The sequence below is a fragment of the Meriones unguiculatus genome, chromosome 2, assembly GCF_030254825.1.
Source record: "Meriones unguiculatus strain TT.TT164.6M chromosome 2, Bangor_MerUng_6.1, whole genome shotgun sequence".
NCBI lineage: Eukaryota > Metazoa > Chordata > Mammalia > Rodentia > Muridae > Meriones > Meriones unguiculatus.
This window is the reverse complement of record NC_083350.1, coordinates 15554156-15581087: the sequence shown is the minus strand read 5'-3', so window position 1 is coordinate 15581087 and position 26932 is coordinate 15554156. Positions and strand designations below refer to the sequence as shown.

The 26932-nt window shown below is 46.9% G+C and overlaps 1 protein-coding gene across 5 annotated transcripts in view; it reads right to left on the bottom strand.

The window, feature by feature from the left end:
* Positions 1-26932, bottom strand: part of Mapk4 (mitogen-activated protein kinase 4) — a 125236-nt gene that overhangs the window by 10562 nt on the left and 87742 nt on the right. For all 5 annotated transcript variants that reach the window (XM_060377055.1, XM_021640792.2, XM_060377058.1 and 2 more), the window contains one exon: positions 126-270. In XM_060377055.1, the coding sequence (XP_060233038.1) occupies positions 126-270 (145 nt within the window). The remainder of the gene's footprint in view (positions 1-125; positions 271-26932) is intronic.

Sequence of the window (26932 nt, the reverse complement as noted above, 5' to 3'; positions counted from 1 at the left end):
AACAGAAAAAGAACAGAAAAAAGTCATTTAAGCAAAAGGTAGGTATATTCTGGGCTTGGTGAGTGTGTTGTACACAGGTTGAACACCACTGGGAAAGAAGCATGTGGCCTCAGTCATCAACTTACCCGCGAAGAGCATTTTCCCGGTGAGCATCTCTGCGAGGATGCAGCCAGCTGCCCACATATCGATGGCTTTTGTGTAGTTGTTCGGGGACAGGAGCAGTCGTGGAGAGCGGTACCACTTTGTCACCAACCCTTCTGACAGATAACCCTAAAAGATAAAGTCCCCTACGTTATCAGTCAGAGATCTGCAGATGCTGCCCCTCCCCTCCTTCTTGGTTTCCCCTCCCAGAGAGGATTAGAGCTCCTTTCGTAATCCCTTTTCCCTTTGGTCCTTTTCTCTTGATCATAGCTGTGGGCCTAGGAGTCTTATGTGTGGGAGGGCAGGATTCAGGATATCAGTATTTTGGAAGGAATGGTTTTCCATACCCCTTGATATAACTGAGTCTGCTGACATTGGTTAACAGGAGCCATGCTCAAGTTCATTGCTGCTATCAACTATCATAAAACATTGTTTTTGTCTAGTGGCTGACTCTGAAAAGTAGCCATAGATTTGAAAGCGAGCCAGTGGCATTTATACCGATGATGGGAATTAACACTGCCCCAAACCCAGGTGCCAGGTAGGCCCCTGCTGAGAACAAAAAGAGTTTTTTAACAGGTACAGGCAAATGATGCACCCACCAAGTAGCCAAGAGCCACAGGGCAGCCAGGGGTTCTGTATGTCCAGGGAATCCTGGGTATCTACAGAGTCTTGAAGGATACTTTGATGATTTGGGTCACTGTATCATAATATGTAGTCTGGGGTGAAACTGGTCCTAATTGCATATGGCAATGCTCTTTTATACACAGATAGGGCAATATAGTCAGGCAACATAGAATTTGTCCTCCATGTAACTCAGAAACTGGGTCCAACAGTGAAGCCAGATCACCTACATGGAATTCCCAGAATAGTTCATCACTGAAGGAAAAGCCCAGACCCATTTATAGGAAAAAGTAAGAACAAAGGTCCCATAGGAAATTCTGGGATTGTTCTTGGTATTTGCTGTTGCTCCCAGTTTTGCATTGAAAATTTTCTTTGTTCTGATATAAAGAGTATCACAGACTCAGGTTAAAGCAGATGAAAAATGAGAAAGCCCAATTACCCTGGTTGAGCAAAGACTTAAGAGCAGGCCCAACACTAGTGGGAAAAAGTGGGGACTGAGCAATATGCTGGTGACATCGTCATTTGAGGATTTGGGACTGTACTCCTGGCTCCTCCCTCCTCTCCCAGTCAGGCCACCACTGCTAGAATCCTTCAGACCCAGGGTGGCTAACAATAGCTCTAATTTTCCTGCACCTTACTTACTATCTTGGAGCTGACCACAAAGACATTCTCGGATCTACCCTTGTCCACAATTGTCTATAAAAGGCATTCCTCAATTTTGAGGGTTCCTGCTCCACAAATCAGAAATGAACAGACTGCAAGACCACACAGGTGTCTCACTCAGTCTGGAGCATTTGATCTTTTTTTTTTCTTCCTGGTCTGTTTGCCATTCTACACAGTTGTGTACATTTCAGTCATGCTTATTCAATGAATTCTCCATGAAAACCTGAAGGTCTTGGAGACGGGGGGTTCCCTTGAAGGTAGTGTGCCCAGAGAAGGCTTAGAAGTGCCATACCTCCTTCAATATATCTCACTCTATTGCATTTCCTTATCTGTGTTCTCTAAATTTCAACCTGTAGATGTGTTTACTTGAGTTCTGTGAACCACTCTTATCAAATGATCTAACCCAAGGAGGTGTCATGGGAACCCAGAGTGACAGCTGGCTGGTCAGGTGTTCCAGAGACTGGGGCTCGGTACTGGGGTCTAAAGTGGGGACACTCTGGTGGTACTGAGCCTTCCCTGTGGGATCTGATGCTATCTCCAGCTAGATTAAACTGTCTTTACGGATATTATACTGGCTAGCTTTGTGTCAACTTGACAAAGGCTAGAATCATTTGAGAGACAGGAACCTCAATTGAGAAAATGCTTCCAGAAGATCAGGCTGCAGGCAAGCCTGTAGGACATTTTCTTAACCAGTGATTGATGGGGGAGGGCCCAGCCCATTCTGGATGTGGCCATCCATTAGCTGGTGGTCCTATGTTCTATAAGAAAACAGGCTGAGCAAGCCATGGAGAAGAAGCCAATAAACAGCACCCCTCCATGGCCTCTGCATCAGCTCCTGCCTCCAGGTGCCTGCTCTAAGTTCCTTTCCTGGCTTCCTCTGATGATGAAGGAACAATCATGTGGAAATGTAAGCCAAAGAAACCCTTTCCTCCCCAAATTACTTTTGGCCATGGTTTCATCACAGCATTGATAACTGAACAGGACAGAATCTAGCTGGTGGCCCCTGAAGCTACCTGCTGGATCCTCACTCACAGGTCCTGGAGTCACGGAACTGGTCTTTTGGTAGGAATAGGAGGGTGAACTGCACATGTGCGCAGTACTCTCAGGGGTCACAGAAGGACCTTAGATCCCCTGGAACTAGAGTTGCAGATGGTCGTGAGCCACCATGTGGGTGCTGGGAATTGAACCTGGATCTTCTGAAAGGGCACTCATTTCTCCAGACTCCTTCTGTTAGTTTTGTCCAGCATGCCTCTATCCTCCTAACCTTGGTATTTCACAGTTCAATTTCACGATCTCCAACAATTCCATCATGTCTCTCCATTTCTAGTTTCAAGCCCTGGCAACCATTGTTTTCTGTTCGCCTGGACTTTTGTACTTTTTTAAAAATTAACGTATTGATAAAGTCTAACTATGAAGCTTACTAGGAAGGTTGGCTCTGAAACCCCTTTTAATTTGTTAAATAAATATTTTATTTATATGTGCACAACTATTTGCCTACATATGTATTTATATGCACCAAGTGAGGGCCTGTTGCCTATGAAAACTAGAAGAAGGCATCAAATTTTCCAGAACTGGAGTTCTAGACAGTTGTGAGGCACCTTGTGGGTGTTGGGAACTCAATCCCTGTCCTCTTAACCGCTGAACCATCTCTGCAGCTCCAGCCTCAAACTCTTGATGCTCCTGCCTCCTGAGTGTGGATGAAAAGCGTGTCCCACACACCCAGGCTCCTTCTGGTTTTACTTCGAATATGACACATATAAGTGGAACCAGTTTTTGGCCCTTCGAGCCTGACTTTCCTCACTTGCCACATGTACAACAGTTTTCCATCATTCTTAAAATCCCAGGGACAAGCCAGAGTGTCTGTAGTAGTTCCTTACTTCAGGGCTTGGTTTTGTTTTCTGACTGGAGGGTGAGACTTTCAGAAAACTAAAGCACCGTGACCAGCTGGGACATGGTTTAAGAGATTTCACTTTCCCCAGATGAGCTGCCTGGTTGGGCCTCAGTGGAAGAGGATGTGCTTAATCCTGATGTGTCTTGATGTGCTGGGGTGGGTGGGTCTCCCCTTTTCTGAGGAGAAGGAGAGGGGGGAAGGGGTAAGAAGATGGGGTTGGAAGGAGAGGAGGGAGGGGCTTTGATAGGGATGCAAAATGAATAAAAACAAAAAGACTTTTCACCGATAAGTCAATAAGCAATCTTGTATTGACTTGAATGTTCTGGAAGTAATCTCCCTTACCACAGAGTCTAGAGCTGGAGAAAAGTGAGGACATAGGACTTACTTCCCAAACACCTGCTCATTGGCAGGACAATTTTGGCCACAATTTTGAACCCATTTGTGATACAAGCTAAGTCAACTCTTTACCTTTTATTGAAAACCAACAACACACTGGATCAGTGACAACCACAGTTATTTCCATATGGATGCTGGTCCCCCAACATCTTTACAAAAAAATGATACATGAGGGTGTACTCCTGGGCATTTGGGGATTTGGACAGTCACCATGTCTTCTGCTGAGCCCCATAACAAGAAAAGGCCCGGGACAAACAGGGGGCTCCATTTCTGGGTCTAAGGGGTAGACACTGGGGTCAGGGAATCCTGCCTGGATAAACCCTAGAAAGCTGATTGGTGGAAGCCGGCAGGGGGGGGGCAGGGCACATGACATCATACTGGTGATCTGAATCCAAAAGAGGAGTCTTTGTTGAGTGTGTTGAGTCTTTGTTGAAACACTCAGAACTTGCTAGAAAAAAAAAAAAAAAAAAGAATCCCATAAGTAACCTGGACATGGAACTTAATTCACCAGCAAAGTCATAAATGAGTGAGAGGAGGGTCTTCCGGCCTGCGGCCCCATCTGTACGAAGCCTGTCCTCAGGTCTCAGGGTTTTGGGGCAGCATGTTTGTGCACTGACAACTGGCAGAAGGGGTGACAGGTGCACTCACAGGGCACCAGTAGGCACTACCTGCAGGGCAGGGGTCGCAGGCTGGGACCAGGCTGCAGTGAGACTGTGAGGCATCCCTGCCCTGAAAGGACAAGAAACCCACTCCCAGGCAGTCTCTCCTGCCTTCCTCTCGGTGTGCAGAAGTGAGGTTCCTTTGGATAGCCTCAGCTGCTGTTCTCCCATCCTTCTGCAGCCAAGGAGGACTCTGGAGGAATGATGGGGGAGCAGAGGTGGTCACCGGAGAGGGCATACCCTTCTGCGGCTGTTCCCACCAGGCCATTTGCTAACCTTCTTGAGAGTGTAGAACCCATAGAAGGTTTTGCTTTCTAACAGCTTTGAAGTGTTTGGGAAGTAATCTAGCAGCAGCTGCCCTCTACAGAGTGTAATTGCAGCCCAGCTGATCTAGACAGAAGGTGTAATTAAAGCTCTGGGTGTTCCCTTCCCACGGGGGGCAGGGGGCAGCCCTCCCAGCTGCCTGTGTGAGAACTCAGAATAGCCCGGATCTGTATCCCTCCGGCCCCATGGGCTGTCACTACTCCAGCAAGCTATACTGGGCAGGTGGGCGCGCCCGCCATGTCTCCCCAGCCCTAGCCTAAAAGACCCTTTAATATCCATGTTGCCACTAAGTTCTTCCAGGTGGGCAGGACTATATACCGAGAGAGAGAGAGAGAGAGAGAGAGAGAGAGAGAGAGAGAGAGAGAACACAATTCTGCAGAGTTAGTTTTCTCCTTCCACTGTGTAGGTTCTGGGGACTGAACTCAGGTGTCCATCCTGCACAGTGAGTACCTAGATTCAAGGATCATCCTGCAGCCTCCTCTCCCCACCCTGCTTCCTTTAAATGTAGTTCTCTAGAAATAAAACCCGTAGACAGCTTCATACATGCATATATTGTATTTTGCTCGTTTTAGTCTCAATTCCCCTATCACCCCATCACTCCTTCTTCTTCCCACGTCCCCTTCCTACCTATTATTACTTTTTTATGACACACTGAGTTTAGTGAGGGTTGCTTGCATGCACACGTGTTTGTTTACTGGAGTATGAACAATTTACACCACTGGGGGGAAAAGCCTCTCTTCTCTCTGCAACTATTAGCTGGAAACATGAGCCCTGTTTCCCTATTTGTGAATGCCCCAGGCCCTGTCTTGTGCAGATCTTACACAGGTAACCACAGCTGTGGTGAGGGCCATGTCCATGTCCCATTCAGAAGAACAGCACCTCATAGCACTCCTCCCCACCTCCGGGCTCTGACAGTCTTTCTGCCCCCTCTTTTGAAATGTTCCCTTAGCTCTGAAGGAAGTGAAATGGATTCACTCAGATAAACTCTTGTTGGTCTCTAATACTCTGGCCTGTCTAGGAACTGGTAACTGTCCTTGCTTACTGGCTAGGGAGGCTTCCCCAAGCCAGCAGTAGACGGATCTGCCTCAGAGGTTAATTCTTTGTTGTGGGTATTCACCAAAGATCATTTAGAAGAGCAGAATGCTCTCAGAGGCCCCACTTAAGCAGAAACACACGGCCTCCTTTTCCACAATCTACTCCTCCTGAAGATGTAACTCAGACTGTGCCATTACACATTGAAGCACGTTAGAAACCCTTTTTAGAAAGGAGCCATGGCACAATGAAGAGACGTCATGTTTACCACTGCACTGTTCACGATAGCCAAGAGGCCAGCCAAGATGGAACCAGTCTAGATGCCCGTCAACATCCAAACTAAGAAAGAAGATGTGATATAATCAGCCATGAAGAATAAAATCAGGGCTGGAAACATGGCTCAGATGGTGAAGCGCTTGGCCCACAAACACAAGGACAGAAGTTCAATACCCGGAATCCACATAAAAAAAATGGTGGTGCCACACAGTTGGTATTTCTAGCACTGGGGATGCTGGAGACAGGAGGATCCCTGGGGCTCTCTGTGAAAGAGAAGAAGGCCTACATGGAGGGGAGAATAACCAGATACTGCATGTTTTCACTCAAATGTGGAACCTAGATTAGATATACTACAGATACACACACTCGGGGGTAGCACAAAAACAGAGCCATTTGAGGTGAAGTAGGAGCCCAGTGGGAAGGAGGAGAGAGATGGGGGGGATGCAATGATAAACAAAAATGTCATGATTAGGAACTGGAGTGCTGGTATAGTGATTGAGCACATGTACAGTCTCGCAGAGGACCCCAAGTTTGGTTCCTGGCACCCATGCCAGGCAGTTTACAATTAACTGGAACTTCAGCTACGGGGGATCTGACACCCTCAACTGGACTCTGGGCAACTGCCCTCACACACACGCATACCCTGCCCCAGACACATAATTAAAAATAAATATATATTTTTTAAATAATGCCATAATAAAACTCATTATTTTACATCCTAACTAAAATCACAAAGATTATATTAAGTTCCCCAGACTCCATTTGTCACTGAATTGTTACTTATTACTGTGACAGGAGGAAGAAAGGCACTTTATGGTAATGTGGTTGTCTTTGAATTCAACTAGAGTTTACTGACACAGATAACAGCTCTGGGCCTCTTCTTCATACCACCCAAATGAAGAATTCTGAATCCTATACCAGTTCAAAGACAGGACAAAATGTTTTGTTTGTTTAGACATATATTAGAATAAGCATCTCTAATCTTGCCACCCTGTGAAGCCAATGCTGGGACGATTAGACTCATGAGCGGGGGTGGGGTGGGTAAAAAGTTTGGTTTGGATTTTCTAGCCTCAGTTTCCCCATTTACTTGTGCTGCGGGGTTTCCCAGGTTTTTCTGTTTGCATCCTGTGACTTAACATTGGTCAACAGCTCCCGTGCCTTGCCCTTCCCTTTTTTCTTTTTTGAGGCAGGTCTTGCAATGTTGCCCAGGCTGGCCTGCGATTTTACATGGTGCTGGCTCACACACCCACCAGCCGAGCCCTCTTCAACAGGCCTCTCTTAACAGAGGAGCCCCGCCAGACCACAGTGATGGATTTTTAATGAGCCAGTTTTCCAGAAAAATTTCTCTCTTTAGGAAGGTGCAGGAACTGCCAGACCATAAATAGACATTTGTCTCACTGACTTTCAAGGGGAAATCCATGGAGCAGCGGATCTAAACCCGCAACAGGTTGGAAGCACCTGGGGAGTTAAAGAAAAAAGAAATCCTGGTGTTCAAGCCACCTGCCACATCAGTGACATCAGAACCTCTGGGGCGAGAGCGAGGCATCAATAATGGTTAAGAGTCCCCTGTGGACTCCAACATGCAGTTAGTTATATTTGAGAAGCGGGGTCTCGCTTAGAGATTTGGAGTTCACTGGCTTTGGGAAGGTAAGCAGCAAGTTCATAGTCCTAATTAGTGCAGCTTTCTATTTTCAGCTCCACTCAGGATGAAACAAGTCCCCAAGCAGCTACAGAGGCTCTCTGCACACAGCTGATCCTGGGAAGATAACTAGAAAATAATTCATCAAACGATAGGATTGATTGAGAACTTCGGGCTTGCCAGGCACGGTGCCCAGGGTTGCTTTCTTATTGGTGCATTTAATTATCAAAATGACCCAAGAGAGTCAAGGGAGCTGAATGATATGGCCAAGGCCAAATTCAGCAATAATTTGTAGAATGGAGACATGAGGCCAGCAGGGAACACAGAGTCTCTGTAATAGGAGTATGCATTTTAGTAGGAAAGACAGCTGAGCAGACAAATGTATGTGTATGTCCATAGAGATAAGTGTGGGGGATGGAAAAACAAAACAAAACAGCATGAGGAGATGGGGTGAGTGGTCCAGGACAGCAGCTGGACAAGAGCTCAGTTTATCCTGGAATTGCATGGGAGAACACCAGATCACCTGACCTCCGAGCAGCGGGTCTCGCCTCTCTGTCGTCTTCCCCTCACCCAAAGAAGGCAGCGAGCTTGCTCTTCCCCTCCCACCTGCAGGTCTTCCTCTCAGGCCTCCCGTTTGCAGGCAGTGCTTAGGCTCTGGGAACATCTCAGGAGGGAGGAGGGAAGTGACATTGAGCCCCTGCCCTGCACAGAGGATTTGACAGCAGCAGCAGCCAGAGCTCACTTCCTGAGGATCTCTAGCATTCAGGAGGCTGAGGCAGGAGGATGAAGCTAGTATAGATTACATAAGTGTGATCTGTATCATTGTCATCTCTCTGTACCTATCATCTATTTGCCTATCAGTCCTCATGTTTTTCCGCTTATATCTGTGAGAATTACTGTAGTTTCCTTTATCTGACCTTGCTGATGGTTGATAGACCTTGGTGTTCCACTGCTCAGCCCCACAGTTCTTTGGTTGTCAGTTCTACTGTAGGGGAAGGTAGACGTTTCCTGTTTTAACTCTGCTTCTCCAGTGCAGCCTACACAGTGTCCATGCTTACTTAACCTTCCTTGAATGAATGGAATATAAATGGTAAGCCAAAGGAATGATAGCTATGCCCAAGATTGCCTATTTGAAATTCTTGCTTAATGATATGCCCAGACCAAAGGAAATGCCAGGAATTGATCACCAGTTAAAGGGGAGTTAGCTGTTCAGAAGTCAAAAACACAGGCAGTCTCTGTTCAAGTCCAGAACCTGAAATGTAGGCTCTGTAGAGTGTTGCTGTAGACTCCCATTTCACTGGGATGTGGTACAACGGTGTGCTAGGTGAGACCTCTGGGCTGCTGAGCTTGTCTTCAGCCAACTGTGCTGTGAGATCCTGGGCTTTACCAGACACCATGCCCCTTCCCCAACTCAGAAAGTCAGAAAACATTAATCCTAAAGCACTTGAGTACTCTGAGTAACAGTGATGAGGCAGGGGTATGTCTTCAGAGAGCTTACAGTACCAGTCTGGGTGGAGAGCACATTAGTTCAATCTTAAAGAGCACTATTAACCCAGGGAACAGTCAACACTGGTCAGGCCGGACAGAGAGAGCCATCACCGAAGAAGGACCAAGGGCCAGGATGGAATCAGCTTTGGGGATTTTTTTAAAAATACCAAATTATGAACATAAAATTAGGTATGAAAGTGAATGTTTATTTTTGAATCCAAAAAGTAATGGCAACAAATTACAAATTACAGAGAAAGTTGGCAGATACTGCAAACATCACAGAATTCATAAAAATCACATTTTCACTAATTAGCCGCTTGGTAGCAAATGTGTACTGCATAATTTTTAATTATCTTTTCTACGAGAATTTTGCAATACGATTTTCCGCAGAGAGAACTTAAAGATAACTCGGTGTTTGGAAGATAATTGAAAAGATAATATGGTCTCTTCCTCCGGCGTGGGTGATACTTCAGTTTGGTTATTTGAGACATTTCTCACACTCCAAACTAGCTGTTATAGTATCTTATGCATTTGGAGGATTGTTATAGGACATCGGGTGAATAATAAGTATCCTTTTGTACGAATTCTAAGATTTGGGAGCATTTTAGTCAGTGTGTGATATACTGTTGACATCCCGTCGTCCATTTGTTGGTTATGTTCTCCTTGTAACCCCACGATCTGAGTCCCCAGGCTAGCCTTGTCTCTCTGTGTAATGACCTCAGGGAGTTGATTCAGTGTGTCACAGAGTCTCCGGGGTGAGTGAAAAGGCAGGAGGAGAGGAGTGACCAAAGAGGGTAGGGAAGCTTTTGTTACAATCTCTAAGCCATGGAAGGAGGCAGAGATATGCTAGAACCTTCTTTGAAGTCATGGGCTTCCATGTAGAGTCGGATCATCTAGAGATCTGGCCACCGTGGACGGGGTTTCTTCAGAAGAGAGATTGTGATGGGGTAAGCAACTTCGGAGAAGCTAGCATGAGATTTTGGTCACTAGAACATTCTTTCTGGTTTCCTCTCCTTCCTCCTTGGCCCCCTTAGATTCCTTTAACAAGAACCTAAATCCTGACATCACATTCAGAGGAACACTGAGAAAATCACATGCTCCCCTTCTCACCCCAGAAGAACAGGCAAGCATTTCACTCTCTACCTGGGCAATGCATCAGCAAGGATTTGGCTCCATGGAAGGAGCCAGAGACGGGGAGTCAAAGGCATGTACCAGTGCTGGTCATTTAAAGGAGGGGGTGGAGCGAAGAGGAGAGGGTCACAGGAGGTCGTAAGGCTCAGTCACTCCTCCAACTGGTGGTTCTACAGAGGACTGATGATCTCTGCATCATGTTACCCACACAGCGCTGTCAATGAGTTTGGCAGCCCCAACCGTAATCTGAGTTAACACTAATGAGGCAGCTCCTGGGCCGTGTCAGAGCAGAACGGAGTTGGACAGTGTTTAAGTGGGCATGACTAGGACATTCATACTTAAGTGACAGACCTTCTTTCCTGAAACCAAACCAACTGAGATCCTCTGGACCCTGAAGGTCACCCGAGTGACACATGTCAGTGTGGCCAGAGATGCATTGGAACAAATGCACTTTGCACTTGCGACCTCTCCTTTCATCTGGTCCTAGTTTGTATCTCTCCAAGTCATTTTGTGATCTAAGTGTAGGACTTTCCTAAGTTCTGTAAACCAGAGAAGCAAACTGTTAAGCCCGAGGGGAAGATGGGAAATGCAGCTAGTGTGCGGACCCGGCTCCTGTTCCGAGGCATCTGCTCTGACTCTGGGTCAGGATCACAGTACCCAAAGTGGCAAATACTATTTGCTTGCTATTTTAAACTTAAATGGCAGAGTATTTAAGCTAAATTGTGCTTGAGAAAGCATGCAAGATAAAGTTGACTTTTGTGTATTGCTGTTATATTTAGCAACACTACCAGGGTCTTTATTTTTTCTAAAAACAAAACAAAACAAAACAAAACAACAACAACAAAAAAACCCAGTTTTTATTATTATGTTGAAACACCACTTTCTGTTTAACTAAACTCTAAATTTTTACTGAATTGTCACACATACTTTCTGGGAGAGAGAAAATCAGTTTTCTCCAATAGAGTGACACTGGGTATATCAACCACTTCAAGACAGGAGAAGTTGAACAGAATACAATGGACTCCACAGTACTTTTGTGTGCTTTTATTTGGTTAGTTTGCTGTTTTTTTGTTGTTTGTTTGTTTGTTTTGTGTGTGTGTGGTTTTAATTTTTTTTCTTGGTTGGGGAGTTTTGTTGTTGTTCTGGGCTTTTGTTGGCTTTTGAGAAAAAACTTAGAGTTGGGGTTGTAGGGATGGGGAGAGGATCGGGAAAGACTTGGGGGAGGGAAAGAATATGATAAAAATTTTTAAATAGTAAAAATATAATAAAAAAGAAAAAAATTACCGATAATGGTATTGATTGTACAAGCAAGGGGATCTGGCTGTGTGGCCTGCATTTACTGTTCAGCTCCGTTATTTTTGTACAGATGAATGTGTGAATCAGGTGTCTGACCACTGATGTCTTTATCCATCCCTGGAAAAATATTAATACTGGATCACTTATTGAAACCCACAATGTCTTTACTTTTTAAGCTGTTAATTTGCCTGTAGGTTCATGTTTTATTTAGGCAATGAGACCATCTATGAATGAGCACAGCTTCCTTCACTTGCTAGGACCACTGGTGCAGTGCTGAATGAGACTCTAGACAGACACTTTCCCTGTCCCATGTCATGTACCGGCCTCCCTGGCAGCTCAAGCACCCACCTTGCTATTTACATATGGACTAAGTGAGGCTTCAGAAAGATACAGTGGTGGCAGCAAATAAGTCCAGGTTCCGTTTTGAACAGTGAATGCTCACATCAGCAATTCTCACTCCTTTAGTCAGTCACCTGAAACTCAGAGGCTGGACCTGCCCCACAGCTTTGAACCCACTGGATGTCATGTGGAAAAATTTGCATGTCTAACAGCTCCCCCCCAGCCTGAACCAAGCTTCTGAGCCATCCTGCCGTCCTGCTCCATTCAGGCCCCACTGCTTTTCCTGTTCAGGGTTTGGGAGCCGTGCCTCTCCTCTGTGGGTTCCACTGCAGCAGTTTCTGGATCCATAGGTCCATGGGTCCCATGAGTGGTCACTGCTGTCACCACCTGTCCCTGCATGGAATTACCCTCACTAAATACATTTGACAACTATCCATGTATACAAGCTCTGTTTAGCAAGGGCTTTGTCTGCCCCTGATGCCAGGCTGTGCCAAGATGGCACACAGCTGAGTCCTTGCCTGTGGGTCAGGACGTTCTCTTCTCTGTTCGGGGCAAGGGCTACCCTTAGTTGTTCTCGAAAGCCTGCAGGCTCTGCTTCACTTTCCACTTCCATCTTTCCAAGCACACCCTGTGACCGGCGCTGGGATTCCAAGTCAGGGCAGCTGGGATGCTCTATCCTGATGAGGGTGGAGCAGGGCAGAAACATAGCAAGAACGGGCAGGGCCAGATCTTCCCAGATGAATTAGTGGCCACCTGCACGGTATCATCCAAGGCTTCCTTATCCAAGTGACTTGGCTTGTGGCCTGATATTTCCACATTAAGAATATATTCTGCTGGGCATGGTGATGTACGCCTTAATCTCAGCACTCGGCAGGCACAGGTAGGCAGGTCTGTGGGAGTTTGAAGCCAGCCTAGTCTACATGGCAAGTAGGACAGCCAGAGCTACAAGATTGGGACCCTGTCTCAGAACAAACAAAACCCCCAAAAGACTATATTCTATTCTTCCCTCGGTAATTATGGTGGAGGTTTGGTTGAAGGACCCCTTACAGATACTCAAATGTGCAGGTTCTCAGTCTCTTGTATAAAATGGCATAATATTTACTCGCCCATGACACCCCCGTAGGCTTTAAATCATCCTTAGGCAACTTGTAATACCTACTATAATACAGGCACCATATACATTGTTGTTATAATGTATTATTTGGGGGAATAATGATGGGAATAAAGTATATAAGCCAATATTTTGGAAAGTTTTTGATCAACATTGATTGAATCCATGGAGATGGCACCCCTCGGCACAGCAGGATGACTCTGTTTGGAGGGACAGTCTGGCTGTGCAAGAGGCCACTGTTGAGCACAGAATGATGCCTGTCGCTCATGCAGTAAGCATCAGTTGGTGAGCTTCGGGTCTAAGCCTACCATGAAGAGCTTAGTGTGTGGCTGTGCTGGATGGAGAAGACAGCATGAAAGCTGGCTCTGTTAGAGTGCCACCTGCAGCTGCAACAGAGCGCTCTCAGCGGCACACTGAGGAAGGGCCCAGAACCCCCCTGGGGGAGGGTCTTGTAAAATGAGAGCTAGAGGGACATGTTTGGCTCATGAGAGAGGGTCACCAAGGGTGCCAAGGGGCCCTGGGTGGCCTGAGGATGCTGGGTACATGAGGTGGGTGGTGAAATAATGGAAGCTTAACACCTAGCTGGTGAGGGGGTCCTCAGGGAACCTGAACCCTACACACTAAACACACGATGCTCAGAGGCAGTAAGCCGTGACCCTGCTGTAACCCTCACAGCCCCCAGGCAGACCCAGCCTGCCAAGTTCTATGCTTGGAAATGTCTGGAAGGACGAGCTTTGTATTTCAAGACAGAAGTCCTGGAGTCAAGCTCAGATCACCACTCTTCAGTTCTCCAAACCTGGAAAAAGTCTCAGCCACCTTGAGGCCTCAGTTTTCTCATCTATAAAACGGGTCCAATAACACAGGCCCTTCCTGTACTACTGGATTGTCACTGGAACCAAAGGAAATGAAGGGTGAGGGAAGCTTACGCATACTGGGAGCTATGGCCAAAGCCTGCTGCATTTCTACCAGCTTCTTTAAATACACTGAGCATAACTTGCTACATCTGAAGGGGCAAGATTTGGAGCACTGGCTACAATCTAGGGCTCAGCACAGCTCTTGGGATCTCTGCCTAAAAGCCTGGAGCTGGGCCTGGTGATGTAGTGTCGGCTTCTCTAGTCTGTCTTCTTACTGCCAGACAATCAGCTGCCATTTTTCTCTGCTCAGAGTGTACCTGTGGTCCCTATTCCCAGATTTGACAAATGGATAATAATAAAGTGTGATAAAAGTTGTGTGTGTGTTAACTAGGGCACATTGGCTCTAAATTGTGGTCTTTTGTAGAGTGTGTGTGTATATGCATGTTTGTGAGAGAGAGGGGAAAGGGAGAAGAAGAGAGAGAAAAAGAAAGAAAAGAGGGAGGGAGGGAGAGAGCGAGAATATGCCATGAAGTGCATGTTAAGGTCAGAGGGCAACTTTTGGGATCAGTTCTCTCTCTGCTTCTCCTATGATAGACCTGGTATAAAACTCGTTTTTTTCAGGCTTGACAGCAAGCCACCTCTATCTTGTCAGCCTGTGCAGAGCATTTTAACCTTTTCCTGAGTGGAGTTCCTGTCTCTACGCAGGAATTTAAAAATGTGGACTCCTGCTGTCCCTACCCAGAGTTTCTCTCCCGGGGAACCACATAGGAGTGCCCTCAGTCAAAGCTGGAGCAGGTAGGAGCAGGGGTCTTTGTTCCAAGTCTCCAAATCCCAGCTTCGAACTTACTTTCCTCCCTCAGTGCTTCCTTCCATGTGTCTCTGGCTCTTTCCCAAAAGTATGAGCTTCAAAGACCTTACTGCCCACCCACCCTGCCCAACTGCACAGAGTTCCTAAGGAACGGGACTGGGACGTATACCCTGTCAGCGCTTCATCACAGAGGAGGAAGTTCAGGATTCTCCCCAGCAAGACCCAAGACAAGTCTCCCCTTGTGTACAGAGGCCCATCCTGTAGATCCCATACATATCACCAGGCCAAGGGCAGACTTCCCGCCACGGAGCAGAGGGCCCGCAAGGGATGAGTGCAGCCCTCCAGGCGAGATGCCCACGATCTAGGTTATAGAAAGACAAGCCCATAGCAACAACAAAAAGGTTCTCAAAAATTATTACCCTCCACCCCGCAAGCTGGCCAACACGTGAGGGTTCTTCATGGGCTAAAACTTTCCCTTTCATATCAAAAGTAAAATTATGGTGGAAATACGTGTAAATGGCTGACGGTAGCCAATTTTTTAAAGGCTAGAGGTTTTAGGAGTAGGTGTGTAGGGGGTAGAGGGGGGGAAATGAGAGAGGGGAGAGCAAAGCATGGATGCAGGCACTAATGGGGGGATATTGGGAGATTACAAAGAAGACTCCAACTCCACAAAACTAGTCTAAAACTAGTCCTGGCTATGCATAACTGCTGTCCTGAGGAAGCAGGGGCCAAGGGGATGTTGAAAACCGTCATGTGAGGATAACGGAAATGAATCGAGATTGCTCAGAGAAATCCTTTAGGCTAAATGTGTCCATCTCACATGCCCCTTCTGGAGAACATGTCCTTCAGGAAAGCTGTCTCCATCTGCACGGTAGCTGGGCACGCGTAAGATCTGACCTCCACCGGGTCTTGTTCCTTAGTCCCACAGCCCAGAATCTGCCGCCTCCGATGAGCTCTGCCCCCATCTCTTCCAGCTATCTGAGGGTCCTGGGTACCCAATACGGGCAAATGTCACACAGGGACTTTAGGAAAGTCCCACTTTACAGAGCAGATGAGCCAACATGGCCCAAGCTGGATGGAGTGAAACCTTACAGACCTTGAAATGCACGAGTTTAGAGGGCACAGGTGGAAGCCTGTTTGCAAAGGCAGCACTGGCTCTGTAACGGGAGCAAACACCCTGAACTTAGCAAGGTGGTTGAGTTCAAAGCAGACAGACCGAATGTGTTCAAGCCAGGAGCCACATCTGAGAACAGCAATTGTTCAAAAGCCTAATGCTGCAAAGAACATGTGGTGGCCAAAGCTTTGGTGGTCGTTTAGGGAGCAGAGTGATGGTCTGGCCACACGAGGGTTAAGCAGAAAGACTTTGTCTCAAACCCTGTTGCTAGAAATATCTCTCAAATGTCCTCATTCAATTTCCGGCCTTGGTACATAACACCTAGGGAACAGAATTTAATTTTCTATGACTGAATGACTTCCTTCACTTGCAGGACTTTCTGAATTTTGGTTTATTATGGTGCAAACTCACAGGTAGGAACAGGGAACCTTAAATTACATTTGGCAGCTTGGACTACGAATGTTCAGACTAGAAACCAATTTGAAGTTAAAAAAATCCAATAGAATTCCTGAAGAAACTTGTTCTAATTTTGCTGCCTGTTGCCTTTTTTCCACAAAGCCAACTGAGATTCTGCCATCACCTCAGGCAAGTTACATTTTGGAGGGTCAGGAGCTGTACAAGATGGCTGCCGTGTTGGCTTCTCTCTCCACCTCCTTCTCTTCTCTCCACCCATTTCCTTTTCTAGAGATCTCTGTGTGTACATGGCCTAGTTCAGAGTTGTTGTTGGTTTTTTTTTTGTTTTTGTTTTTGTTTTTTAAACCTGGCTTTGAAAGCCATGTGGCTGGGAAGCAAGAGTTAGTCAAGAGTCCCCGTTGACAAGCGTTTTGGTGTTTGTGGATGCCACCCTCTTGTTAGAATCCTGCTGGGTCTCTGGCAGGCCTCACTGGAGGCTTCAGACACTTGTCACAGAGACAGCGGTGTGTCATACTGAGCTTGAAGCTGAGGGTCACTGTCTGGAACCACACCTAAGATGTGGCTTTAGCCACAGTTTAAACCAGACAACTTCCCTAAACATAGTCTGAGAGTGGGAAGCACAGGGAGCCGTCAATGGTTTCCTGGTTAAGACACCACGGACCAAAGTAACAAAAGGAAACAAGTAAAATAAATACTGCCGAAATGAAAACACATTTTCTTTTCTTTTTCTTGAAATGCTGAAGGAAATCCCAGGGCACCTAGCAGGCTGGGCCAGGGTGCTTTCCCACTGAGCAAGACCTCAAGCTTTAAAAAATGTACTCTTAAAGACAGTATCAAGAGAGTGAAGCAAAAGCCACAGACCTCAGATCAAGAAGATTCTAGAATTCATCTGGTGAGAGAGTCTTACATTCAGGATTCATGACCCTCCAAGTTCAAAACTAATAACAGTATAATAATAACATAACCCAATTAAAATAGGCAAAGATCTCAAAATACAAAGACATGTAAAAGGCTGATATGCACATGAACGGATGCATACCAACAGAGGCTCCGCACCACTTACCAGGAATGAAATCAAGTAAAAATCACAGTGAAACCTAAAGCATCACCACTGGAGGACCAGGGAGAAACAAAGTTTCAGGGGTCATGGAGAGAACAAACCCTCGCACCTTGCCTATGGGATAAAATGTTGCAATGGAGTCTGATATTTCCGTTCTTCGGAAAGAAACACACGGCCTCGTAATGCCACATCACAAAACATGTCCATAGAGGAACTTGTCCATGAGTGTCCGTCCATGGTGGCATTAGCCCCCACAGAAGAACCCAGATGTCTGTCAATGGATGGACTATGAGACAGCTAGCATATAGATTAGATAGTAAAGTGAAATGAAGGTCTTATATCTGCCTCGACCCTGAATAAATCTGCTGTGCTGAATACAAGAAGTCAGACTCCAAAGATAAAGGCTCATAGTTACACGCCTCCATGAAATATCCGTCAAGGTCAAATGTATGGGCACGAAAGTAGACAGGTGGCTGCTTAGAGTAGGTGGTGGTGGGAACTTAAGGAGAGAGGTAGCAAGTGGGGGTAGCACTGCTATTTTGGGGGGCAATGAAATGTTCTCAAATAAAGTGTGGCAATAAATGCACAAATGAATGATTCTAAAAGCCATTCAATTACACACCTTTAATGGAGAATTGTATAGCACATTTTACAAAGAACATAAAGACGAATAAAAGCACAGTCTTACTGAAAGGAAGACTCTAGCACGTGGCCTTCTGTGTGCTGGAATTAGGGAATGCTGGGTCCCTCTGTGGGAATCTATGTTCCCGAGGCCTGCGTCTAAGTAAGTTTCATGTGGGGAGAATGAAGTTGAGAAAGCAGGGTGACAGAGGACGCAGCCACTACCTCCTCTGACTGGTCACTGTGGTGTCTATTCTCATCAGTTGGTCCAAAGTCTACCTATTACAAAGGATTTTGGCACAAGTAGAACTGGCCTTTAGCCAAACTGCAAAAGTGTTGACATTTAAGGCCTTCTTTCAAGGTGCTCCCTATACAGGTGACCCCATAAACCCAGCACCTCCTCACCAACTGTCTGCAACAAGTTCACCCAAAGGTCTTCTCACTCACTCTCTTCTTCATGCCTCTGCACCTTAGAAGAGAAACAGGGTATCAGTCCACCTCGCAACATACCTTTAGTGGCAGAAAGTCTGGTATCTTAGGTCCCACTAAGAATCATGGTTGATGAGTTCACAGGTCACTTGGTGTCTCCCTCAGCCCAGCAAGTGGAATCTGTTATTTCCAGGGCATGGGGGCCAGTGTATCCTGTTCCTTCAGAGGCCAAAGCAGGGCTCTGAGTGGGTGAGGAGGCAAGGCTACACATAGGAGCCAGCAAACAGCTCCCTGTAGACTCCTGGGCCAGAGGCAGGTACACATGGCTATTCTCCCTCAGAAGCTGATTTAACATTCTTTTCACAATGAACACAGTTTTAGTGAACTTCCTTTTGTGCCAGATTTCTTGAACTCTCACTAGAAAAACTCATTCTCATGGAACCATGCCTATCCACATCCTAGGTTTTGGGGAACTTTAAAAGCATAATTGAAAAATTAAAAAGCCATCAATTTTTTGTCATCAACAAGTTGTAGTTTCTATCTGTAGTCTATTTTAAAAATTATTTTAGTTAGTTTGTGTCTGAGTGTATGTCATGTACATACAGGTGGCGGGGCGTAGAGAGAGAGTTCCCATCGTGGTACTGGGAACCAAACTCTTCCTCTGGAAGAGCAGCCAGTGCTCTTAACTACTGAGCCATCTCCCCGGCTCCTGTGGCCTATTTTTAATATGAATATCTTCCTCATTTTTTTTTTCAGTTGCTTTCCTCAGAGCCCCTATAGATTTCTATGTACTGTGCTTTAAAATGATTTGTGTGTGTGCATGTGGTGCACACAGCATGGTACTCATGTAGAGGTCAGAAGATAACTTTGTGGAATGGGTCCTCTCCTTCTACTTTTTCCGGGGCTTCAGGGTTCCAAGTCTGGGCCAACTTGTGGGAAGCGCTTTTACCCACTGAGCCATCTTGCTGGCCACTATGTTGTCTTTTTTTTTTAAGATTTATTTATTTATTATGTATACAACGTCTGCACCCCTGAGAAGGGCACCAGATCTCATTATAGATGGTTTTGAGCCACCATGTGGTTGCTGGCAGTTGAACTCAGGACCGTAGGAAGAGCAGCCAGTGCTCCTAACCCCTGAGCCATCTCTCCAGCCCCCACTATGTTGTCTTTTAAGCGCATTATTATATAAACCTTTTTTTCTGTTATTGTAAACTCTGTAAGCAACATTGAAAACAGTTGTTTAGCATGCTATCGTGGGAGTAAACATATTTCTGTAATGTTTAGATTTTCACTTTCACGTATCAGGTTTTCTTAAAGTGGTAATGTCTGCCAATACCTGTGCTCTGCATGTCAAGGACTGAGGTGTTGCAGATGGCCACGCAGCTTTATTTTACGTCAGGATGAGCTTCAACTGTACTGAGGTAGAATGCGAGAACAGTGCCCTGGAGTCTCAGGAAGGCATTTAGCTCCATCTCCTAGAACACCTTTTGGATGATTTTTTAAAATGTGAGTTAAATGACTATGTAATTATGCGGATGGGTAACTGGCTGGGCCACCCACTTACAGGTCAGAGGTGCCCGGTGGCCATGGAGCTGGGCCTTTGGCCTAATCTCTTTATGCATATTTTAATAAGTGATATAGGTGAAGTCCTAGAAGGCAGGTTTAAATATATTATGAAGCTGTAAAGGGCAAGATTGTATGACAGAACAAAGATCCAAAAAGATCTCTTCCTGTTGGAATATTTATCTGAGCCAAAAAGATGAACTCCCAGGAACAAAGGTGGATAACTTGCGCTGCAGTACAAAAACCAAAACCAAAACCAAAACCAAACATCAACAGGAAACAAAAACTCAACCACATAAACTTAGAGTGCAGAACTAACACAAGTTAATTGGCTAACAGCCCGCTATGAGCACTTATGATGATGACATGTTGGCCAAGGACCCGCAGAAGCAGCCTGTCATTTACAGAGCAGAGATGTCACATGCACACTGACACTGTGCTGATGAGGCCACACAGGGTCCACTCTGCAAATGGACTTTATGAAAGGCCTTGACAGGATAAGGAGGTCAGTGATAGGGTAGTTAGAATGGTGGGCTCTGGAGTGCAGTCAGCTGAATATGTGTTCTCTGCAGTGGGGCGGGGACTGAGGTGTGACCTCAGCAGGGGGGTGGGGACTGAGTTGTGTCCTCTGCAATGAGACAGGGATTGACTCTGTCCTCTGCAGTGGAGCAGGGACTGAATGAGTGTCTTCTGAAGCTAGCCTCTGTTGTGCTTAGAAGCCCAACTCTCCCATAGACCACCTGGGTGACTGTTGCGCCTCAGTGTCCCCATCTGCCAAATGATGGCGCCTATTACGTTATTTTGAGGGCTGAATGAGTTAACACCAGCCAGTACTGAGTGCAAAGCCTGAAAACCACTGTGTGAGAGGAAAAGGGGCTCCAGACTACAGGGCTGTGGAAGGGGCAGGATAGGGGATATTAAATGTTCATTAGTCAACCAACGTTTCCTGAGCATATTTTATGGGTCAGATACTGTGCTAAATGCCAGGAAAATGGACACAAAATGAGATGTGTACTTAATTCAAGGGCCCATTGGGTCGATCCCGGGAGAGGAATGCACACAGGCTACTCAACAGTGTGCACAGTGCTTTGGCCAAGAGCAGGGAGTGACTAAGTCTCCCGGAGAGCTGGATGACGTGGGACATTTGAGCGGAATGTAGGGGTGAATGGCAGTTTGTGTGGGAGTGAGGGAACAGTATGTGGGACCAGAGCTGTCACTGCTTGTGGCATCTTCTGGGGCAAGATGACAAGCCGCTGATGCTACAACACTAGGTGAGGTGGGTGACTGCAAGTTATGGTCTCGAGCTCATATCTGTATGATCCTGATTTAGAAGGGAGCCATCAAAGTTGGAAAGTTCAGAGCAAAATGGTTCTCACCCTCAGATCCTTCGATTTCTATAGCACTATCCTCAACGGTCCAACACAGCAAAGGCAGGATAAGGAGGACCATGTTTCAGACACTGAAAGTTAGACAGCAACAGAAAACCTTGAAAGCAGCCAGAGGACAAAAGACATATTACATACTAAAGGCAGGAAGGAGAACCACTAGCTCATCTCTTTGGGAACAATAGCAAAGAAGGGGCATTGTTAAAGACTGGGGGGAAAAAAACTTATGAATCTTAAATCCAGGGAACATAAACTTTTAAAATGAGAGTTAAAATAAATATACTTTATTCCAGCAATAAAGAATTTGCCACCTGCCAGCCTATACTCCATAGAATGCGCCTCAGCAGCCCCTGCTGCCTGAGTGTTCCTCGACTCTGAGCCTTTTGTGCTTGCCACAGCAGAGGGCAGCTCAGATGAAGAGGTGAACACCAGGTGGGTGTTCACAGCAGGGAGGCCAGAGGAGGGAGCCATGGATACCTCTGAGCCACTGAATCAGCTACTTGTTCCCCATGGAAAAATCCATCCCCCCACCCCCACGCTGGGCACCATCAAGAAGCTGAGCTTGGGTTTGGGGATGCACCGCAATGTGTGGACGCTGTGAGCCTTTTTAGCACAACCACAGGGCAGACTGGTTGGTAAATGGCTGGTCCTCCGAGGCCCTCACTTCCTGGTTCAGCTCCTCCCTGTGGCTGCCAAGGATGACCAGCTGGCAAGCATGACAACTTCAGGACCTCACCTCAGGGCTTAGGAGAGCTCTGTCCTGAGCAGTTGCTGCTTGGGCTGAGACTCACCACTGGAGCTCAGTGGGGTTCCTTCTCAGGAGGGTCTGGGTATAGTGAGGAGAAAAGGACAGCAAGAGGCTGAGGGACCCGCCCCCAGGACCATGTGTCTCCTAATGTGTGAGAAGAAAGCACAGAGGCTCCGAGAGCCAAGAAAATTAGCTTTCCAGGTCTGCCTGAGTGTTCAGATACTTGATTCTTCAGCACAACCTACCTTCTAATCCCTTAGGTCAGATTTTTCCTCTTTAACAAGGGGATATTCCGTAGTCCTTTAAATACATCTTTTCAGCTCCACTGATTTGGAATAACATGTTCAACAGCTTAATAAGAAAGTGACCTTCCCTGCTGCCTCCCTCTACATGACCTCTGTGGGTGTTCTGGATCACTCATGATACTAATATGATGGACCCTACCCCTGTTTGGGGGTCCTGGGTAGTTCCTTCTCCACCCTCTGCACTGTGGGCTTTACTTTCTGTCAGGTAAAGGCCATCCAGATATCAGAAAGCACTTAAGAAGCTCCAAAGGGTGCTCTCCTAACTGCAAAGACTCCCTGGAAGTCATAGACATGAGCATTCTTCCTCCTAGCTCACTTTCAAGGGTTAATGCTGGGAGGAGGACACTTTCTGGTGTCTTCTCAGGCAGGTGGCAGATGCCATCAAAGACAGCTAGAACAGACAGGAGAGGAGGCCGAGTGACATCAGCCAACACTATGAGGCTAGCATCAGCTTTCTGGGTTGTCCCTGGAAGGGTTTCCTAGTCTGTGCTCAGTCTCATGGACTCCTCCGGGGCCTCAAATGAACCACGGCCTTAAACAAACCACAGCAATCCGCTGAGCCTTCAAACACTCATTCCTCTCCAACTGTGAAAACAGTGTTTTGTTTTTTAAATAACCATCTTGGTGAAGCAATTTACACCAGAAAGAAAAGTCCATGGTTTCCAAAAATCACTGTTCACGTGCCCTAACTGTCAAAATCAAGCACAAACAAGGAGTGCTCCCTTTGTTTAGGTTCCTGGTTTGGGTAACTTTGTGCCAAACCGCACCATGGGGAATAGGCGGTTTCTGAGGTAATGTAATTGAGGTTACCCAAAGCCGTGCGGTGCCTCACAGCCCCACCACGAGCAAGCCCTCCAGTTAAGGCACATGCTTCAAGTTCGCCCACACGGTCTTCCCAGCACTGGTGTGAGAAGCTCAGGGCTGAGCATTAGGGAGCACATCACGAGCACAGGCTTCCATCCACAGGCGAGGCGCCTCATTAGAGCAACGGCCGTTGGAAGGTCAGGAGTACTGCCTGAAGGCCTGTGGACACACAGACGGCTGGATCCGAGCTCTTGACTCAGGAAGCCTGAGAGGACAGCCAAGAGCATCAGCCCCCCTGATTGGTCCCTCAGGCATGCTTGATGGTGCTGGTTTGTTGCACATTTAGGAACCCCACCACGCTAGTTAGATTTTAAGGCACTGTAAGGAGATATGGTAGTGAAGCGAAAGCATTCCTGTCAAGAATGAGTTAAGAAGACAACGGACTAGGAAGCAGTTGGGGGTTTGTTCAAAGCGTGGACCTAGCAGGAAGCATAGACTTGTTTGAGAGATCTGGTCCCCTAACAATGGGAGCAGGGGCTGTCTCTGGCTTTGTTGCCTGCCTTTGGACCCCTTTCCCCTAGACTGGGCTGCCTTGTCTGGCCTCAGTGCAAGAGGATGCACTTAGTCCCGCTTTGCTGTCAGGGCGGGCTGGTACCCCTTGGGACTTCCCCTTTTCTGAGAAGAAGGAGAGGGGGAGAATGGGAAGGGTGGGGCAAGAGGAAGGGACTGGGAGGAGAGGAGGGAGGGGGCTTTGATCAGGCTGTAAAGTGACTAAATAAATAAATTAATTAAAGAAAAAATATAAAAAAGTAAGACCTTTTGCTGCCCAAATTCTCATGAATCTGTTCCTCTCATATTCTCTCCTGGGCATTTCCCACCTGTACCTCATGAAAGCTGGGTCTGCAGGTTGTCTCCTAGAAACCCCTGTGAGACCCCTTTTAGGCAGGTTGGAAGGCCCTGGGTGGCCCTTCCTGGGGAGTCGCATCCACTCAGACAATGAGGCTGTCAGTGAGTGGGTTGAGCCTTGCCTGCTCTCAAAGGAGTCCGTAACATTTCTTGGACTTTATACAGGACTCAGTGAAATCTTATATATTTTCTTTTCCTTTTGAGATCATTCATCTCCTAATATGATAAATTCAAAGAAAATATACTCTGATCATTCAGGTACCTCTTCTTGACACAAAACAACAAGGAACGAATAATCAGGTTTGTGGCGGGAGTGAGTACACGGTCAATAAAAGCCTCATGGCTGCGAATGCAGGGCCAAGCTGACTAGAGTGGGTCCATGTTTTAGCATGGGTAAACTGGCGCCTGCTACATCATGACGTCTACTTAGGCAAGTGGCTCTGTGAGGATTTAGTTCCTGGTGTATCTGAAAGCACGCTGCTGCCATCCTCACTTTCAGCTGACTAACAAGAATCCTAGGACAGAAGCAGAATGGAAGCTGGACTGCATTCAGATGGGGGTGAAAACCTGTCATATAGCACTTAGAAGGCTAAGCCAGAAGGACTCTGGGGTACATCATGAGTTCCAGGCCAAACTCTGACTTACTGAGCAGCCCCAAACAGAAACAGAAGCAGCAGCAGAATGGGAGTAACAGCTGAGAAGGGCGGACACAGGTGCAATCCACAGGGAGTGTTCATCATATGACCTTGAGCAGGGCTCCTCCCCTTTCATACTTAAATCTGTGAAAAGTCAGGGATGGGCAAGATGGCTATGAGCCTGTGTAAAGATCTCATACTCCGGGAATCAGCTTTGTTAGGAAGTGGAACCGTCAACCATACAGTCAGCTAAATGACTGTCATGGCTTGAACGTGAAATGTCCCCCAATGGGTCATATTCTGGGAATTTGTGTGGGTCTGTGTAACCTCTTAGGAGGTGGGGCATTGCTGGCAGGAAGTCACTAGCTGTGACTTCCTGCAACCGTGACCTCCTGCTATCATGGACTGCAACCTGGTATTGTGAACGAAGGCAAACCCTTCCCCGCTAAGTTGCTCTTTGTTGAGGTATTTTATCATGGCAAGAGAAACAAAACTAGAACACTATGGGTGGGTGTTTGAAGGTTTTACCACCTTCAAACTGAGGCAGATGAAGGACACAGGAGTGAAGAAGAGACATCAGCTACCCTTGAGAAAGATGGAAGAGTGAGGGCCAGACTGCTACACATTGTTAGGTGCGTCATGCACAGCCCAGAGCTCAGTTTTAACCAAGTCCTCAGCTGCGCCATTCTGGCCCTGTACTAGATTTGTGTGTGGAAAAGGGAATATTTTTCTGAAGTCCAGGGAAGTAATGGTCCTTTTCAAGAGAGATTAAGTGTCCACAGAAAACATGGCTTGTAAAAAGCGTCCTCCAAGAATCCCGGCAAGTGCAGATACACACAGTAGTGTGCACGTCCGACCCCAGCCATGTCTGAAGAGTATAGAGTTCTTTTTCTGAATTAGACTTCGCATCCATGGGATCCACAAACATTAGCTTCCTATATGTAAGGTTCTGGTAGATCACTGTGCTTCCATCTGTCAAGCACAATCAGCAAAATCAAGGCCCAGATCTCAGGGACAATGATAAGACTCCACAGAGGAGACTATTATAAATAAGAAACATTTCCCCCCCCCCCCCACTCCAAGCACGGTATTCTGTGGCCAGACACAAACACCCAGAAGGCAGAGTGAGAGCGCTCAGAGTTAGAAGACATGGAAGGGTCTGTAAGCTCAGAGGCAGTTCCCACGCAGAATCCAGGGCGCTTCGGAAAGGAGAGTCCTCACCCAGACTGCTGAGGAACGGGGAGGCCCCGGTTCCTGGGGATCCTTCTGCCAGTCAGCCCTGGAAGCCGCATGCTTTCTCATAAAGCCACTTCTCTGGGTTGTCAAGCCGCCGCCCATTTGCTCTAAGTGCCTTGAGGCATTATGAGGATTAAGTGAGAACTGATTCAAATGCACATTGGATAAATAAAAGCACTGAGTATGAAGCCTTTCATCATCTCTGGAGGGAGAGGAGGGCCGTAAGCTAAGAATGGAAAGTGAACAGGGACAAAAGGTCGCAGTGGGTAGTGCCTGACAATCCCGGGGGGGGGGGGGGGGGGTAACCAGGTTGATGTGAACACACACCAGGGTAGTAATTCGCTCCTATTACTGTTTTTAGCGCACACACACACACACACACACACACACACACACACACACACACCTGCCGTCACTCTTTTTCCCTTTACTCCCCCATCTCTCTTAACTTACAGAGAACCCGAAGAGGTGAAGTGAGAACAGTGTCGTTGCGTGGGGCTAAGGAAAGTCCCCACGAGGAGAAGTGGCAGGGACAGTGTAGATACTGAATGGAGTCATGTGAGCCTCGGCCTTCTCCAGCTCCTGCACTGGGCTTGGGCCAGTGTTAACGCTTTTCAAGAAATTCTAGACTCATGTTTAATTTTGATTCTTATCCACAAGCTGGAGAGGCAGGCAGGGCACAGCTCTTGTCAATGGAGGGGAAACCGAGGCTCCAGGGTGATAGTGCCATCAAGGGGAAGGGAGCCCCATCTTCTCAACTCCTCTCACTTCGGGGTCATTCATATCACCAAACATTGCAAGACCTGTTTCAACAACTGGGACTGAAGGCACACGCCTGTAATCCTAACACTAAGGAGGCCAACGCATGAGGAGTGTTGTAAGTTTCAGGCTGTCCTGGGCTACAGAATTGGACTCTGTTTCAAACAAACAAAACTGCTAGAACAGCCGATCTTCACCTCAAGGAGCCATCTTCCCGACTGCGCTGCAGCCACAGTGCGTCTCCAGGCTTTGCCCACGACACTTTGCTAGACTACCTCATCAGA